The sequence below is a fragment of the Anolis carolinensis genome, chromosome 3, assembly GCF_035594765.1.
Source record: "Anolis carolinensis isolate JA03-04 chromosome 3, rAnoCar3.1.pri, whole genome shotgun sequence".
Lineage (NCBI taxonomy): Eukaryota > Metazoa > Chordata > Lepidosauria > Squamata > Dactyloidae > Anolis > Anolis carolinensis.
In genome coordinates, this window is record NC_085843.1 from 154,946,119 (window position 1) to 154,966,434 (window position 20,316).

The window sequence follows — 20,316 nt, forward strand, 5'->3', positions numbered from 1 at the left end:
CTTTCTGCCACACATTGCACAAATGCTAAAATAGTACACAAAGTTCCGTTGGGGGGCAAGCAGGATGTGCCACGTCACTGCTCCTGCAGAGAGAATATTTTGCAAAAGAAAAAGAAGGAAGGAAGGAATATGCAAAACCATTCACCAGGATGAAGCATGTTCTCTAGGCCTAGAGATGCCAGACCTACCAGCAAGTCTGAATTGAACAAAATAACTGGTATTTATGATTCAAAACTTTAAAATGAGCAAGAAACCAAAGTTCAATCCCGAAAGCAAAATCTTAATTCATCTGCTCACTCATATCCGTGGCAGAATGAGGCTTATTTATACAGGGTGTTTGAAAAAGAACTCCCTAATTTTAATGTATTTATACCTACCACTGCATAATTATGTCTAATGACAAATTCTCATGTTTCCTTTACAGAAACGAATGGTGGCTGCTGTGTTTTCTCCCTTATACGCGTCCTTTTATTTCCTGTTGTTATTCAGAGATGCTGTAGTTCTACCTTTGAGTCTTGCTACTTTCTGAACAAAGTCCCTGCTTGTGCTTTTCTCCAAAATGTAGACTGGTAGTTATGAATTGGATTTTGTAATAGTGGTGAAATTAATGTCATACTTTATAAAAATGTAAATCATATTAATTTTACAGAAAAAGTATACAGAAAGGAGAGCAAGGGCTTATGAATTTACAGTGTTCCCTCACAACTTTGCGGTTCACTTTTTGCAGATTCGCTGTTTTGCGGTTTTTCAATAAACTCTAAAAGATTATTATAAATCATAAAAATTACAATTTACAACCTAAGGAAGGGAGGAAGGAAAAGCCGAAGGGAGAGAAAAGGAGCCCAAGTGGCAACGGGAGGAGAAGGAGGTGATTTATCAACACATGATTGGTTGATAAAGACTTAAAATAGTGTATAACTACTAAAATAATGTATAAATATTAAAATAAATATAGCGACCCTACTTCACAGATTTTCACTTATTGCAGGTGGTCCTGGAACCTAACCCCAGCGACAAGTGAGAGAACACTGTATAGAAATTTCCTACAAAAGCCACTCAAACATTATATTCTAATATTTTATACATGTGTTCATTTCTATCCATTATCAGAACCTCTCCTATTTTTCAGATATGATTTTTATTCTCAGTTGGAGGAGACAGGCATGTATTAGAATAGTTAGTGTAAAATAAGGAATCAGAGGGAGACATCCGGAACTGCATTTCCTTGTGAGAAAATATAGGAAGCATGACTTTCATTTATGTCTTACCTGCTCTTCGTGTAAAATTACTTGGCCTTTTAATGGATTGCCTAGAGGTGCCAGAGTCACAAAAGGCTGCCATATGCCTGTTCTTGGGAAGATATCATACAAGTCCACATAGTATCCATTCTGGCTAGAGGTATCCATAAAATATAAGGAGACGGGATTGCATGTGGCCACAAAGATCGTATTTTCCGCTTCATTTTCTTTAAATAAGAAAAATAAATTGAGGGTAAGTTCAAAGTTTCTCTATGATCAAAAGGTAATATGTAGGCTATTATAGATAATGGTTTCATGCACAAAAATGCAATAAAATGTTTCGGGCACGTTCTAAATTGATATTTCCTTTTAAGAAATTGGGAAGAAACTGAATTCCCTCTCATGTGCACATCTATTTGCTCTCTAAAAGTCTGCTGCAGAATTCTGGTTACAAAGTATAGACAAGGCAGAAATAAATAAAAGGCTGGTAGCTCCACAGAATGTTTGCCAAAACATAAACAAGAGTATGATTTTGGAGACTAGGGTTCAAATCCCTGCTCAACACATTGAGTGACCTTGGGTAATGTGATGTCTCAGGGACCCTTGCTCCATGACCCCGCAGCCATCATAGATCAAACTGAAGAGGATATGGGTTTTTTCCCTTCTCAGCAAGATTCTGTTCCATTCCAGATGTTCCCTGTTGACATTTTGGTGCCAAAGGAAAGTACGGATGCCCTTGAAACAGAGCCTGGTTGTGTTTGATAGGAAGTCTTTTCTCAAAACACATCGCTCCAATAAGGAGTTTTTGAAACGAAGTGCGAGATTAGCGGAGAGAGAGGATTTTAATTTACCCGTTTCCCTTGGGAAGAATCGGGGAGGCAGGCATGTTGACACAGCTACTTTCTCTGGGAACAATAGGGGAGTTAAACACCTGCTGGGGGGCACTCTTGAATTTCCATAAAAGTTCTGCACTGAGCTCTCCCTATCGCGGTGTCAACGTGACTAATCCAAGAAGAACATCGTCTCTTGTTTCCTGAGCTCCTAAGCCGCCTTTCGGTGCGCTTACTCACGAGTAGACCAGGAGTAGGGTTTTCACTCCTGTTTCCAGTTTGGACTGCGTTCATATCCACCATGAATTACCTTGCCTAGCCTTGAATCCTTGTCTGGACTTAACTTCAGGAATCTCCCGGTGAATCCTTGCTCTTTCCCCACTCAAACCTCCAAAGAGTTTGAGTGTGTTTCGGTTATTGGATTGTAGACTTTGGACTCTAATACTGGACATATAACTTCATTTATTTGGACTATTTTTTATCTTTCTTATAAGGACAATTGCTTGACTATATACTCTGCATACTTCTGTTTTATTCTTTTATTGCACTAATAAAGATATTAGATTGTTTATTGGCCTCCGTGTTGGTTTCCAGTGCTCCCGCAGCCTAGAGGCATTACAGGTAAGTCATGCTCTCTCAGCCTTGGAGGAGGAAAAGGCAAATCCCTTCTGAATAAATCTTACCAACAAAACCTGAGATATCCATCATAAATTGGAAAGAACTGGAAGGCACTCAGCAACCGCTTCTTTTCCTTCATTTCACTAAAACATTAGTACATGGTAAACAACATTTGTTGCAAAATACAGAAAATGGATTTGCTTAAGTGGCAAGCAAACTAATGTATAATAAATTCTGTTTTAAATATGTATTTGAGCAGTAATACAGTTTCTCATCATCAATAATTTATTGGAAAACACAAATTGTATTCTACCTTGTGCCACAGCAACATCGCATACTATATTCACTTCGTTCAGTGGCAGTGACCAAAATGCTGTTTCTTCTGTAAAACTCAGGGACCTGGCCTCATGCCTCTCCAGTGGAAATGCCTGAACATTCAAATACATTGGACCCTATAAGAAAGGAAGACAAAATGGAAGCTGAGTCACATTCCTTGCTGATAATACCCTTAACGGTAGAGGATACTGGCAAAATCAGTGTTCCTGAAAATCCTACAGAGTGACCTATATGAAGGAAATCAAATATTGTAATATAATAATGTGCCTCTTCCTTTGGGCATTAATGAATATATTCACACTGCGCCGCCGGTGGTGGAATGGGTTAAACACTTGTGCTGGCAAGACTGCTGACTGACAGGTCGCCAGTTTGAATCTGGGGAGAGCGGGTGAGCTCCCTCTGTCAGCTCCAGTTCTCCATGAGGGGACATGAGAGAAGCCTCCCACAAGGAGGGCAAAAACATCAAATATCTGGGCATCCCCTGGGCAACGTCCTTGCAGACGACCAATTCTCTCACACCAGAAGTGACTTGTAGTTTCTCAAGTTGCTCCTGACACACACAAAAATCACAGATCCATAGCTGAGGATGCATTTGTAATACAAGTCACCCATATTCAAAAAGGTGGAAACAAGAAGCATAGCTTTGAAAAGCCAGCACATGAAAGATCTGAAACCATCACCTGAGATTAAGTTGTAGACATTTAGATTTCAGGGATACCATTAAAACCTTTGGGAATAATCTTGGTTCTTTCCCATACCTGTATGCTTCTTGTACATTTGAAAATAAAAGGACTATGCAATGGAGAAGACTTCTGAGTAAACATGTATGGCATTGTACTGCACACTGTTAATGTTTTCCTTTCCTAACAAAATTTCCCAGACAAGAGTGCTATAGACAAATTGGAGTGTAAAACTATCTGAGGTGAGGCCTAGTTAAGGAAAACCAATGGACAGGATCTCAGCCAGGTTACAGGTTATTGAGAACTTAACATCTACATAGGGCTTGAGAGTAATTCCATATAACATATATTTACTGCTCTATATCTGGAAACATAGGGGCCCTGGTGGCACAGTGTGTTAAAGCGCTGAGCTGCTGAACTTGCGGGTCAAAAGGTCCCAGCTTCAAATCCCGGGAGCAGAATGAGCACCCGCTGTTAGCCCCAGCTCCTGACAACCTAGCAGTTCGAAAACATGCAAATGTGAGTAGATCAATAGGTACCGCTCCAGCGGGAAGGTAACGGCACTCCATGCAGTCATGCTGGTCACATGACCTTGGAGATGTCTATGGACAACGCCGGCTCTTTGGCCTAGAAATGGAGATGAGCACCAACCCCCAGAGTCGGTCACGACTGGACTTAACGTCAGGGGAAACCTTTACCTTATCTGGAAACATATTTGCAATTAGCTTTGGTAATTTTAAGTTTGCATTAAAAGGACCTTACTGAGAAAGAGGAACCTGAGAATTTTATCTGAACGTTATTCTGCAAATTAGCTCGGTATCTTTTGCTGCTCTAGGTGAAATGATGGCTTCACAGGAGAAAACTATTTGTTTCCTATAAGTGAGCCAGTTCAGATAATGACCTTTGAGGAGAGCATTTGGATTCATCCCATTCCATTCATTAAAGCCTTTAAAAGATACCAAACATTGGAACCTGTTGTCTGGTTGACCACAGCAAACTTGTACTTAAAATACAATTTTCTCCCAGTGCTGTTTCCGGTTCATTATTTTCATTCTCACTTTTCTTGTTCCTCCCAGCAAGCCAGGCATCCAAATTATCATCCACACTGAAACACTGTAGAGGTATGTGTTGGGATCACCTCATGCACATAATCAGATCAAATTTCTTTTCTTCTGTTAGTTCTAGATGGGCACATACATTATCAAGTGCATTCAAAAGAACATTTGGACAGTTAAGTGGTACCCAAATGAATATTATGATTATAACACACACAAATGTGTTTTTCTATCTGCAATCCTTTTGCACTAAGGGAGGCACCTGCGTCTACAATTTCAGTATTTTATGTACTGAGCCATCCTCAATTTACTTCCGCATAAATATTCTATTATTCCTACTCTTGGTTTTTATTTTATTTTATTGTCCTTTAAATTAATTATACTCACAAGCAATGGGAAGACATTAGCCTAAATCCAATTCTTAGTCCTCAACTGGAGAATACCCACTTACTTATGGTGCTTACATAAATGTTGCCTTACAAGTTCCTAAAGAACTAGTCTAGTTGTGACTAACAACTAGACTTAAACCATATAAAGTAAGTCTCAAAGGAGAGTAGAAAACCAGTGCCACAAGTGCTGCTGTCCAGCTAGAACATGGGGATATTTGGAAATTCCGAAGCAAGGAAGTCTACAGTCTTGTAGGAGATTCCAGTTCATGGAGAAAACAATATTTACAAACAGCACCTGAGGGAGCTGCATTCAGTATGGGCTCTGTTTATGGGCACTGTTAGGATAGGGTGTGCTTCTTATGGAGGGGAGTGTGTGTGTCTAATTTCCAGATGGTCCAGGTCTGGATTTTTTTTAAACTCACTCTATTCTAAATTACTAGGGACTATTAGCATCTGTTAAGGTTGACTTCAGATTTAGGAAGGCAGTATGGACAGTACATACAGGTTGATGTAGTGGTGAAGGCCTGAAGGGTGAAAGGATATTACTGTGACCTATGAGCCAGAGATCCAGAATTCAGGAAAAGGAAAGGCACTTGTCTCAGGTATGCCAGAAACCACACACTGATGCAGTACAGGATCAAAAATAACTGTGATTCAAGAGTGTAGCCATGTGGTTAAAGGTAAAGGTAAAGGTTTCCCCTGACGTTAAGTCCAGTCATGTCTGACTCTGGGGGTTGGTGCTCATCTCCATTTCTAAGCCGAAGAGCCAGAGTTGTCCGTAGACATCTCCAAGGTCAGGTGGCCGGCATGACTGCATGGAGCGCTGTTACCTTCCCGCCGGAGAGGTACCTATTGATCTACTCACATTGGCATGTTTTTGAACTGCTAGGTTGGCAGGTTACAGCACTGAAAATGCGTTACTCTGTGTCCTACTAAGGGCTGGGTTAATCTGCCCATATACCTATAACACTTATACATTTACAATTTCCTTTATTATAATCAATGAAGCTGTGATCCTCAGCTTATTACAGAAGCATATCTTGTTTCTGTAGGTTAGGCAAATTTCAGGAACATCTTCAGCAGATGGCATGGATGCCACTGTTTTGAACTCTCTTTTGATGCAAGTATGACTGCTTTAAAGTCTTGATATCTGGCAGACTGCAATAAAAATATCTTATAATGGTTAGGATGACAAATTTCTGGTCATTATCAAGCTTTAGAAACTTCACAGACCTTTACATTTATGCGATGTGTTTCCGTTGGGCATAGCATTTTTCGCCTTGCATTGCCCATTTGGTTGACTTTCCAGTAGCCCATGAATTTTGGATCGGGTAATGGCAACCTGTCCAGAGAAATATCAGTATTACTAATTTGCCATTTCTATGCAATACACTATTTAACAATATACTTCTCTGAGTTGACAAAGGTGGTTGTTTCCCTGCTGATACAATTTTAACTGCTACAACACAGTCTTAAGATCACAATGATACAATACAAGAATTCTGCTTACAAAGCATGCTTCAGTAAGAAAAGTGGTTTCACAAAGGAATACTTTATGCAACACAAGAAATTACACATGTCCAATAACCATGTAGGCGAGGGTTTGCTAAAAATTAGAATGTAACAACTTCAAAAGAACCAGGAAATAGATTTCTATAAAATACAATTGAAATAGCATATAGTGAAGTCTGAAGGGGAGATTTGGTCAAAAAAGCTGAAAAAGAGATATGATATAAATGATGGAAACAGCAACACAAGCATGCAAAGTAGCTTTTGCAAACCACTGTTACTGGTTAATGACTGTCTATATCAAAGTACAGTAGAGTCTCACTTATCCAAGCTAAACGGGCCAGCAGAAGCTTGGATAAGCGAATATCTTGTATAATAAGGAGGGATTAAGGAAAAGCCTATTAAACATCAAATCAGGTTATGATTTTACAAATTAAGCACCAAAACATCCTGTTATACAACAAATTTGACAGAAAAAGTAGTTCAATACGCAGTAATGTTATGTTATAATTGCTGTATTTACGAATTTAGCACCAAAATATCATGATATATTGAAAACATTGACTACAAAAATGGCTTGGATTATCCAGAGGCTTGGATAAGCGAGGCTTGGATAAGTGAGACTCTACTGTATTCATAAAATGTTCTGTCTCTCACAGAAGAAATGTCTCAGGGTCATACAAAATTGTGTTTGTGAAAATATAGAAACAGAAAGCTGCCCTAAGAAGGCCTCAAAATACTAACAGTAAAAATGCAGGGTTCTATAATAAAAATAACTTCAGTTGAATCCTCTACAGTTTTTTTTAATTTCTGAGAACAGAGTATAAAAGATAAATTGGTAAATTCTTTGAGTATACCTGGACAGTGACACAGGGTACTTCACACATTTGAATAGGTTAACGATACTAGATATATGTTCTTTAATTTTGCCACACATCTACATTTAAAGCTATTAATTCATTCCAATTCTATTGCAAAATAACATATTGCATGTTAACTTTCTGCAGTTATGAGCAAGTGGTGGTGGTCAAGAATGCTGAGAAACATTTTTCATAAGTATTTTAGCAAACATGAAGAAAGAAACATGTGACTCAGATAACAGAATTCCACACTTTTAACTGATGTTTTCTGAATAAGCACTAACAAATGCAAAACTGCATATGTACAGATTGTAATAGAGTTCAATAACATTCCTTTCTGAAATTATACTGAGCAATGACGTACAGGTGAGGCAAGTACTCAGTAAGTCCTGATTACAGGGAGTTGTCAATTGGGTTGTTTTGACTGTACTATCTTACCACAGTATTACAACCAATGTCTTTTTAGCGCCAAACAATTAAGAGTTTTGCGTTTTAGATAGATTTGTTGCAACAAACATGGCTGGTGCTCTGGAAATTCTAGATTTACTTTCAGCAGAGCTCAAAAATTGCTCAAAACAGCGGCAACCACATTGTTCTCTGCTTTCTTTCAGCTTCAATGATTTACAACTCAAAATTAAACACACAGATTTTAAGGTAACTTTAGTTATTGCACTTAAGCAAGATCTTATTATTTGAGACAAATGACATGCTTTTTCATATCAAAAGAAGAAATTAGACCTAAAGAATAAAACAGATGAGTTAGCTGAAAGAGGAAAGGCTAACAAACTGAAAGGAGTTGTTCTTCTGACCATGTTGTTCACCAACATGCAAGCATGAATGTGATTAAGAAGAAGCAATACAGCAAAGCATAAACAGATGCTAGGAGATATATGATGTATTATACATGTACATATTATTTTCTGTACACACCACATTCTCCCACTTGTCACCACTTCTGCTGAAGTGATAAACAAGACAAATCTCTTACACCTTTTAGGCCATATATAGAATAGTTCGTGGCTCTTCAAAAAGGGCACCCCTCATCTCAGTTGGAATTAAATAATGTTGGCTCAGATGGAAACAACCTGAAACTCTTCTAGGGAGCTGCAATACCTTGTGTTTCTGGAGAGCTGGGTGCACACAAAAACATCAAGGCAAAAGACAGAGTAAGTCAACCTAAGAGGGAATGCGCCCAACACAAAGATTAACTCAGACTCTGGCCCCATCTACACTGATACTATAATGCAGCTTTGAGATGACTACAAACCTTGACAGTCATAAAACACAGAGCGCCAAGGCGTGCTGCAGCACATATTTAGGGTTATATTGTGAATTAAAAAGTTACATGAGAGTTTGTGTTCAGCCAAATAATGCACTGTAGCAGATGGCAATGTATCCCAGATCCAGGACAAAATCAACTGTACAAAATGCAGAGTGCATTGTAGATACCAATCTTTGCTGAAGCACATCATTGAATCCAGAACAGGAGATGCTGAAAAGTGTTTGAAGGGCTTGGAAGCAGGGAACTTATTGGCTTGAAAGGTTCCATTTTTTCACCTCCAATGCCTCCAGAGTGCTAATGTGCATCACTCCCGAAAACCGCAGAGCAATTTGAGGCCACGACTTCAACTCCCAGAAAACCCAGCCAGCTTATTGGTTGTTAGGAATTATGGGAGTTGAAGTCCACAACATCTGGAGAGCTGAAGTTTGCCCATGCTTGGATTAAGGCAACTGGCCTTAAACCAGTTCCAGACTTGTCAATCTCATCACCCACTGACTGGAAGCCGTTCCTCCAAAACCAGTTCCAAGATGGATTATAGCAGTGGTTCTCAATCTGGGGTCCCCAGATGTTTTTGACCCACATCTCTCAGAAATCCCAGCCAGTTTACCAGCTGTTAGGATTTCTGGGCGTTGAAGGTCAAAAACATCTGGGGATTCCAGGTTGAGAACCACTGAATTATAGTGTCAGTGTAGATGTGCCCCATGTTTTCTGTGCTCAAGAACATATTGCTAAGTCATCTGTCAAAGAACTACAAAGCACCATCCCAGGACTTTGGAAATAACTCTTCTACACTCAAGCTTGAGAGGCTTCCTTCATCCTTTAAAAAAGCATTCATACAGAGTTCTGTGGCCATTCTAAGATGAATAAATAGGTACAGTAGAGTCTCACTTATCCAAGTTAAACGGGCCAGCAGAAGCTTGGATAAGCGAATATCTTGGATAATAAGGAGGGATTAAGGAAAAGCCTATTAAACATCAAATTAGGTTATGATTTTACAAATTAAGCACCAAAACATCATGTTTTACAACAAATGTGACAGAAAAAGTAGTTCAATACGCAGTAATGTTATGTCGTAATTACTGTATTTACTAATTTAGCACCAAAATATCACGATATATTGAAAACATTGACTACAAAAATGGCTTGGATAATCCAGAAGCTTGGATAAGCGAGGCTTGGATAAGTGGGACTCTACTGTATAAGAATGTTTAAGCCAATGGAAATTCTTGCTTCTCAGTAGTTTAGAGCAGTCAACATTACGCTTCTGGTCACTTCCATGGACACTGAGATAATTAGGCTGATGTTACTATTTTCAAAAGGGGCGAGCAGAGCAGAATTCCAATAAATCCAATGATACTTTGGATAATATTTGTAGTGCCTATGGAACCCAAAAGCTGGACTCTTTAATGCAAATGGAAAGAAGGATATGGCAGAGACAATTCTTCTTGAGAAATACGCATGCCAGCATGATCTCTGCCTTGAAGGAACCTGGCATGTTTAAATGTCCCCATTCTAAAAACCCCTCACAAATTATCATTTCATGGCTATGCAGTTTTCAGCAATCATAACAATGTTTTCCACTATATCCTTTAGAAATTGGATGGTTTAGATTGCAAGGTTACTGCTTTCTCCTACAGTGGGTATTGGCCAGGGTTTCTATATTGATAGATTTAGTCCTTTCAAGATATGGAAGTATTTGTATTAGGCATTTTAATTTAGACAGACTGTGTTGGAAATTCATGATGGCCACTCATGCTATATAAACAATCTTTGCTGACATTTGTTAATTCCTCTTGCAATTTTCTTGCTGGTCAAAAAGAGAAATTAAGCCAGAGGACTAAAATCTGTGCATGGCCTAGATATTCAGGGGATATTTTTCCAATGTTTTGACACACACCAGGACTTAAAAGGTACAGAGAGTTGATGGCAACAGCATGAGTCATCATTGTGACACACAGATTTAAATTCAGAAGGATGCATATGGAACGGCATATGCAAGTGTCCCCAAGGCTATCTCTTCCTCTAGCATGATTTCAAACCATCCTGAGCTTGGTGCAGGCAGGGAGAGATAACTCGGCATAACCTTAATAATATTCGGTGCTGGAACTGTACCATCTCTTTGACAGGCTAATGTCAAAGAGGGTGGTCAGAATTCTGAAATCCACCTATTCTAGGTCAGAAGTGGTCATAATTTTTATCCATAGAGGCACCTGATTAGAGTCATAAAGCCTATTCTCATGATTTGACACCAAATAAAAAGGAGCCTGGGAGAACATTACAGAACATGTTAACAGTGGCAAGAATCCTACATGGTCAACAATGGAAAAAGACAGAAACACCAACTATAGAATACTGCACGGTGAAGATGTGGGAATTAACAGAAATTGACAAATGAACAATGTTATTGAAGGATAAGTCAGTGGACACATTCTTAGAAGAATGGAAGCTATTTTATCAATATAGTAGAGTCTCGCTTATCCAACATAAACGGGCTGGCTGGATAAGCGAAAATGTTGGATAATAAGGAGGGATTAAAGAAAAGGCTATTAAACGTCAAAATACGTTATGATTTTACAAATTAAGCACCAAAACATCATGTTTTACAACAAATCAACAGAAAAAGCAGTTCAATACACGGTAACGTTATGTAGTAATTACTGTATTTACGAGTTTAGCACCAAAACATCGCAATGTATTGAAAACATTGACTACAAAAACACTGACTACTAAAAGGCAGACTGTGTTGGATAATACAGAATGTTGGATAAGCGAGACTCTACTGTATAAACCTGAGGCTAGATCTACACTGCTATATAATCCAGTTCAAGGCAGGTAATCTGCATTCTGAAGCTGGATTATATAGCAACGTACATCCAGCCTGAAAGAAAGGGAAAGACTCTATGTACAGGTTTGGACACGTAATATGTTGGGATATTCATTTGTAAATGTTAAAACAAGCAGAAGTAAAACATTCATTATATTTAAAATGGAAGAAAAATCTTAAATCTATAGAGAAACCGACAGAAGAGAAGCTGGAACTAATTCATGTATATATTGATAGTTTTAGAGTAATCGGAAAGGTTGTATGTTTGTCAGGTAATCCTTTTCTAAATATGTCTATGTTCACATAAGTATTGTGACTTTTCTTTTTCTGTGTTTAGTTCAAAAATTGTAATTAAAAATATTGGGGGGAAAATGGTTATAATTTCTATCCAGAGGCACCTGATTAGGGTCATAGGCCCTATTCTTGTGATTTGACATTAAACAATGGTTGAATATTTCATCCTGAAGATTTAGAATTGCCCCAGGGATTACAATTGTGCAAAAATGGGTTGCTAAAGTTAGGCAAAAAAATACTATCTTGCTGAAAATCTTCTCATCACAGTGATAATATATATTTAATAATAAAAACTCCATGAACGAACAGGCTTGAGTGAACATATCTTGGTATTTAATACTTGCTTAGGCAATGACACATGGGAGTTGTAGTTAGGTGAGCACTCTTTGGCGGAGAAGGCTAAAGGCTTTGTGAAACTGAAACTCCCATGATTCTATAGCATACAGCCATGGCAGTTAAAGTGGTCAAATTCCATTAATTATTCAGTGTAGATGCATCCAGAGAAAGATTTCTATTTTCTTCAAAGGCTAACTCTAATGAACCGATTTATTCCATCAAGTAAGGATTCGAGTCAAACACTTTTTTAAGCAGTTGGAACCAAGTCTCTGGACAAGCCGTTCCCACAAGGTTTCTATCTAACTTACTCTCTCATCTATAACCACTAAGTCCCCTGCAGGTGTTATCTCTACCACGTACAAGCATCAAAATTGCTTTCACTGATGCTATCAGGCTCTAGGCAAAATATACTGAGTGATATGTCATGCAAGTCCAAACTATTTGGTACTTCTTGATCTTCCAACTTGTCAAAGAAAGGAGGAAAAAAGCAGGAAAAAACTACAAAGGACAATCTGTCAACTGCTGCCAATAAAGTTCCAGGCCTAAAGTTTCAGTGTTGCATCTCTGATTTAAGATTTCCTCTTCTTCTTTAAGATCAACAGAATCTGCCCATGTGGCTAGAAAGTTCTTGGTCCTCTAAATATTTCAGGACACCCAAAGTTATACTTAAGATTTGTATAGAGGGCAGTAATAGGAACGTAGACTATATATGAGTTTGGTGACAAGAACCAACTGTCAACTTGATAATAGTTTGTGTATTAAATGATTATAATACCCTTTGAGGGCTCAAGTGCCCTGAAGGCCCAGATCCTAGCTGATTGTGAAAACCGAGCAGGCTCAGTATGGTTATTAATTAGATAGGAGACTGTGAATAAACACCAAGTGCTATAAGCTATATTTCAGAGGAAGGACGTGGCTAAACCAACACTGAGGACTCCTATGAAATCTATAGGGCTGCTGTATGGCAATAGGGGACTTAAAGGCATGTACACACCATGCAGCCTTTGAGGCCCAAGAAAAATGAAACTATGAGACTCCCTGCCAGTGTTATCAGTGCTCAACAGGAATTTCAAAAAGTGAGTAAGGGATTATTGGCAGTATCAACGTCAGTGTTAGTATTAACTACCTGAGGGAATTTTTAGTGATGTTTATTTCTGGTTCAACTAATAGGAAAGGTCCATCTTTTAATAATAGCTTTTCTATACTGTAACTTTAGGCTTATGGCAAGTATAAGAGTTTACAAAATAACTGGATGACACAAACATAAATAAGCAATTGGGGTATACATCACATTCCCTCTGCAACTGAGCCTATGAGGCATTAAGTTCCTTGATATTCAGATGACAAGATTAGACTACTGAGCTTTCTTCTCTTTGACAATGTCTCTGGAAGTTGTGAGATGTGATTACGGCAATGGCTACACAGTGATAACTGGCGGAGGTACCTGGCTAGAAGATGGGAATGCACTGTCCTTTCCAAATCCCAACAACAACAATCCCATTTGGCCTAATACCACTGTTCCTTGTTTTGTAGTTATAAAGGGAAATATTTGTTCTGTTTTGAAAGGTCTTTAGAGTTAGTTTAGTGATTAGAAAATTTAATTGTGATCTTGATATTATTATGATTAAAAAAAAAACAGGATGAGGATGCATTATACTAACCAAACAACTATCTGATTTGAGATGAAGGTTATAGTATCTCAAAGCAAGCTAATTGGTGTATACAATTATCTGTGGTGTTGTAGACTTGCAAAAGTAATTTCTTTGAGTAAATGCCCTCTACTTGCACAATTTGATATATGTTGTAAGAAATATTGGGATACTGACAACACTGCAGAATGATTTTCCCCCTCATGTATTACTAAACCTATATGTAAACATTCTGTTAAATTTCAGCAGCATAAAGGGACAATCCCCTCCGACATAAGTGATAAAAGAATTTAGTTTTTAATAGTGTTCAATAAATAAAAACTGAGAAAAACAAACAAATATTTCCCTTTATTTCATTTGATTTCATCACATAAATTCACCAACATTATATAGAAATGTTCACAATTTATACATGTAGACAGATATACATTGATGGCACTGTACAATATATTATAATCCATTTGGGGAAAGGAGGATAAAAACAGAATTTACTTCAGGTATTCCAGGTTGATTCTATGTAGCAACAATATAGAATGTAGGTAAGCCTTACTCCTTAGCTAGCTGTACATTGGTGGGTTTTGCTCCAATTGGTATTCCGTGTTTATGCAAAGTCCTAATTAAAATTTCACGCATTTCATTGTTGTAAGAGTCAAAGTCAAAAACATTTCGAACAACATTTGCAAGTCCTTCTGTTGGAAATTTCTGCAGAGAGAGAGAGAGAAATAAAACATAAACTATTGTAAGGATACAGGTCATTTGGTGTAAGATCTATGCTTTCGGTCAATCTAAAGTCTCACAGGTGTTTGGATGCATAAAAGACATTCCTGGGTGTGCATTTCAAACTATTTCAAACCTTGCAGTAAAAGGGGAAATATATGCATATCAGATCTTTCATGAGCTGAAGTGTTACTAAACTGGGAGGCAAGTACAAATCCCACGTCTGTTCATGTTTAATCATTTGATGCAAAGAACACTGAACATGAGTTTTATAAATATAAAGTTATTTAAGACATACACGACAAGAAAAACTTTTTAAAGTAAAGAGGAAAATATATTCAAATGAAACCAAATGTATGAAAGGTTAATGTAACAAAATCAGCCAAAATGTGAATCAATTAACACAAATCCTCACTCACTTTGACTAAATAGATATCTTTTTAAAAATAGAGGGGGGGGGGGGTTTGAAAAAACTGTATATGCTGTTGAAGTAACATAGGATTAGATTTCATAATCTGGCTAGTAGAGAGGAGAACTGCTGGCCACTAATACAAAATTAACCACAATCTGTGGAGCCCTGGGGAAATAATGACATAAATAAAGTACCTATGAGTCATCTTTGCCTGTCTTCTACAGGTTCCATTTATAAGCTTTTATAAGACATCAATGTATAAGCTTTTGATTTAATTGACTTCCAATTTTTAAAAAAATACTCAACAAGAGGAAAAATAAATCAATTTAAAACTATTTAAAAGCCTTGTGCTACAAAACAGGTTTAACAAAACTAAACACTAAATAAAAGAACCAAGCTAATTTCTTCCTATGCTGATGATATCTATAACTGAAATGTGATGTCCCATCTTCCCACTGACTTCATCCCTCTTGGTTAGCAGAACAGCAGGCTCTGAACCTAATCTCAAACCCCAGTTGCTGTGCCCAGTAACATCAGGCAGATGTTCCAGGGAATAGAAGAAAAAGCAATATCCTGAGGAAGACCACAACTGATGACAACAACTTTGATTTTCTGTCCCTGACAAACTCCAACACTGCCAAAAATGACAGGTAAAACAATAACAATAAAAACAACAAACAACCAAGTCTACTCCTGCTTTTGAACCGATGCTCCTTTATGAAAAAAACTAATCCACTATGTAAAAGAAGGCAGAAGAAGTATGGTCTGGAAGGGCTGACTGACACGAAAACAGCCTTGGGCCACCCCCTGCTCACCCCTGCCATAGGCAAAACACCATGCAACAGTTATTCCGTGCCACCTTGTTGAAACACCGAACCATGGAGGATGAGAATAACAGCACGGGCTGAAATCCATGTACTTGCCAAACATCATAGAGGGATACTATGCAGCAAGGAATTTAGCAAAACTGATCAGACATTTTCTGCCTATTTCCTAAATGAGAAGGCAAGCAAAGCTATTTCTGTACCCAAATGAGGTCTAAACAAAGAAGATAAGCATATAATCAGCTTCATTTTAGAAAGCATGGCATTGCATTTCTATAGCTTTTTGATCTCATTTTATCTCTAAAACTGTAATACTGGTGATTGGATTAAATGCATATGGCTATTTTTGCTATAGAAGGATTATAGTACTTTTGTAAAAAAGCATTTACAACCCATATCAGCCAACTAGCCAGTGATGCTCTCACAACTTTAGCCAGAATGAATAAAAACCAATAAATGAGTGATTAGCCGTACTGCTCCTAACAACATATTCACTGGATTGGGCTGAACAACAGGAGAGCTGCCCATCAAAACTTAATAATAATAATAATAATAATAATAATAATAATAATAATAATAATAATAATAATAAAACGTATATACCGCCCTATCTCCCGGATGGGACTCAGGGCGGTTTCCAGTCATAAAAACAACACAAACATTACATAACAACATAATAACACATTATTAACCAAAGTAAAATAATACAATTATAACAATAAATAACATTTACATGACCAGATCAAGGGGATGGGAACCATAAACCCAATACATTAAAATGTATCATTTTAGGCTAGGGAAATCTTGTGCAATATATTCAGGCCCAGTGCCTGAAAACTTGACAAGTGCCTCAGTCACTGTAGTAGAACCTGTTTTCACAGCAGACTCCAAATGACAGCAATTACCAGAAACTGTACAGATTTGCCATGGGAAATTTACAAAGTTTTTCTGTCAATACTCTAGGGCTTAAATTTAACACACTATTTTTTCTACTTGAAAGAACAGAGTTGTGTAAAACAGTACTGACAGAATGGTGAGAAAGTATAAATCAAAAAGGGGGTGGATTTAGCTATGGATAGGTTTTAATCGATTTAAGGGGTTTAACTTTATTTTTAATGCTGTAATATTGTACTCTATTTTAATGTTTGTATATTCTTGATTTTAACTTGTATTGGTTTTACTGTAGGGTGCGTTGAGTTTCTTTTTTAGAGAGAAAAAGCAGGGTATTGATAATAGTAGTAGTAGTAGTAGTAGTAGCAGCAGCAGCAGCCGCAGCAGCAGCAGCAGAAGCAGCAGCCGCAGCAGCAGCAATAATATTGTACCTTCTTTGTTGTTATTCTCATGACATAAAATGCATTAACACAGGCTCCAGCTCATGTTCCATCAAATTTATCTGAAGACTTCCCCCCCCCCCCCCCCACAACCCTTTTAATTGTCACTAATAGGAAAAAAAATTGCTACAACAAGGGAATCCCAAAACATTGGAAGGATGTTCCTACTTCAACCAAGGTAAACCTCACTGTTTGGAATACAATTAGCTGAGTTTTACCTATATGACACCTAAACATTTTTTCCAAACATAGCAGAGATTTCTTGAAATAAATGCAGTATTCTCAGCCTACGGTAAGAAAGAGACTTGTGGATTCATATAAAAGATATGCTAGTTCCCAAATGGAATTATTTACTGCTCCTAATGGAGTTTAAATTTTACTGTCCTTTCTCTCAGTTTCCCAATGACCAAAACAAAGGGTAGTCGCTTCTGCCTGCATTGTGATCTCTCCAGGACAACTGAACAGAAATGTCTGATATAAAATGTTGGCCTGTGATTCAAACATAGAACCTGATCCCACGGATTTAGGGCTCTGTTTCCATGCGCTTTGGAAACGAGAGACTCCATGGGAGTCCCATGAAAGCCATCACATGACGAAAGGTCACTTCTGGTGGGACTCTGTGGGGCTCCATTTCTGAAGCGCATGGAAACGGAGGCCTACATTTGTCTTCAACAGTCAGGTGTTACTCAACTCCAAATGGAGAAAAGTGAAAAAATGTGGAGGTGGGGGGAAACAGACATTGATACAGAAAGGACATGGGATTGTTGGCCATTCCAGAAGACAGGGAAAGACAGAAGGCAACAAGGTAAAATAGTTCACTCAACTTTCCTTGCTTTCCCCCCGCTCATAGGATGCAGTTCATAGTCACTTTTCTTTTCTTGTCGTGTAAGAATTTTAACTTTTTTTTTTGTCAAGTGAAGAAGCTGGTGGAGCTTTGAAAACTTGCTTGATGTATTTTTGTGCATTTTACTTGACCAATAAAGGCATTCCTCTTTTGTGAATTTGGGATTTTATTTTATCTCTGTGTGTTGGAGATAGCAACCTTCTCAAACCTCATTTATCCAATGTTTTGTTTGTTTATAATGTGTTGTTTATTTCCTGAAATGTATATTTTCTTTGGTTTGGAGTTTTCTTAACTCTATGTACTTGAGGCAGTGGGAGGGGCTGCAGACCATGTGACTGGTTCAGTAACTGTTTAGAATCCAGTTTAAAAAGATGACAGTTGAGGCTTGAGTCTGTTTGGGTACAGAAGCCAGTGTTTGAAGTTAGAAATCAGTTGAGGCTTGAGTTCCTTGGAAGTAAAGGTAAAGGTTTCCCCTGACGTTAAGTCCAGTCATGTCTGACTCTGGGGGTTGGTGCTCATCTCCATTTCTAAGCCAAAGAGCCGGCGTTGTCCGTAGACACCTCCAAGGTCATGTGGCCGGCATGACTGCATGGAGCGCCATTACCTTCCCGCCGGAGCGGTACCTATTGATCTACTCACACTGGCATGTTTTCGAACTGCTAGGTTGACAGAAGCTGGAGCTAACAGCGGTCACTCCCACCGCTCCCTGGATTTGAATCTGGGACCTTTCGGTCTGCAAGTTCAGCAGCTCAGTGCTTTAACACACTTCGCCACCGGGGCTCCTTGGAAGTAGACTGTTATAAAAGAGAGCTATACAGAGCAATAAAAATTTAAAGAGACTGTTAAAGACTATAAGTTAAAGCGTAACCTGACAAGAAATATTCCTGAATATTTAAATACATGACGTTGTGAGTAAAACAAACATGTCATTTTAAAGAAGTCTAATTGAATCTTTGTCTACTGAGAGCATCAAAGAGAAACAAGATATTTATGCGCCTAGTGATCTTCCATTACCCAATAAACTAAAGGAACACTCCCGAAACCCTGCTACCCAATACATTATGACTCTAACAGGTCATAATCCCCAATAGGTTATGATCCTGACAAGTCATAATCCAATAGTCCAATAGTATGCTCAATACGGCTATCGCTGAACATGCTTTCTCTCCATGACAATCTTTGGACAACCCTCTATGCAGATTATATGTATTTTGAGCATCAAGAAAAGGTGAGGGACTAGATCAGGCATGGCCAAATGTTTTTGCCTTGGGGCCACATTGTGGGCCCGGCCAGGAGGTCTGAGCCAAGAGGGAGGGGGACTGGGCAGGCGCTGGGTGGGGAGGGCCCTGGAAAAGAGAGGGTCAGGAGGGGGCAGAGCAGGCCCCAGGTCATCCTCAGGCTGTCCTCCCAAAATAAGGAGGGGCTGTTCATCCTATGCTTATGCTGGGAGCAGGTGGTGGCTGAGTGTGCTGCGGAGGGCCCTTAGCCACTGTCTTCAGCATAAGGATAGAGGGTAAGACACACAGTGGCTGAGAGCTCTCCAGAGAGCTCTCAGCAGCTATGTGCCTTCCTCCCCCATATTTCTGGCATAAGGATGTGGCGTGTCACCGTGTCCTTATGCCAAGAGGGCAGGGAAAATGAGGAGGGCCTGAGGTAAGCACCCAGGGGGCTGCATCCGGCCCCTGGGCCTTAGTTTGCCCATGCCTGGACTAGATCTTGAGACAGACTTGTGGTTACCATGGAAACCACAGACTGCAAAGTTTACATTTCAACTTTCTATAGTCATACACTTCAATAGTACAGAGAGATATGGCCCAGCTACTGAAGACTAAACAATTAAGTAGTTGCTTTTCATGAATCAAACAGCAGTATTTTAGATCTAACTTAAAGCAAAAAAAAAATCTCCAGTGACCAGCTTAGATCTTGTCTACAAATGAATCATGCTGTGAATAGATATGTCCTAAGGTTTATATTATTTGCCTATAATATAAACATCTTTCAAGTAAAACAGGCTATATCCAGAGAGGGAAAAAGCCAAACAGACAGCAGAAAAGCGAACAATGCTGCGCAGCTACAGAAACAGAGACGGTGTATGACTAATTTCCTTCCTTCATCCTAAAATGCGGGATTGTATCATTTCCCTCCCTCCTTCCTTTCACCCTTCCCATTACCTGTAAAATACTAAGGGTAAAAACAATTTGTTTATACTTTTGGTTAAACGAACAATACAAATTTGCGGGTTTCTCCGCTATAAGACTTAGTAGGAATTTAGAGCAACCAAACAAATA

At 38.6% G+C, this 20,316-nt stretch overlaps 1 protein-coding gene across 3 annotated transcripts in view; it reads right to left on the reverse strand.

Moving 5' to 3' along the window:
• Positions 1–20,316, reverse strand: part of vwa8 (von Willebrand factor A domain containing 8) — a 123,974-nt gene that overhangs the window by 33,409 nt on the left and 70,249 nt on the right. For all 3 annotated transcript variants that reach the window (XM_062975601.1, XM_008106817.3, XM_062975602.1), the window contains 4 exons: positions 14,451–14,602; positions 6,380–6,488; positions 3,000–3,138; positions 1,269–1,465 (listed from right to left, as the gene is read on the reverse strand). In XM_062975601.1, the coding sequence (XP_062831671.1) occupies positions 1,269–1,465; positions 3,000–3,138; positions 6,380–6,488; positions 14,451–14,602 (597 nt within the window). The remainder of the gene's footprint in view (positions 1–1,268; positions 1,466–2,999; positions 3,139–6,379; positions 6,489–14,450; positions 14,603–20,316) is intronic.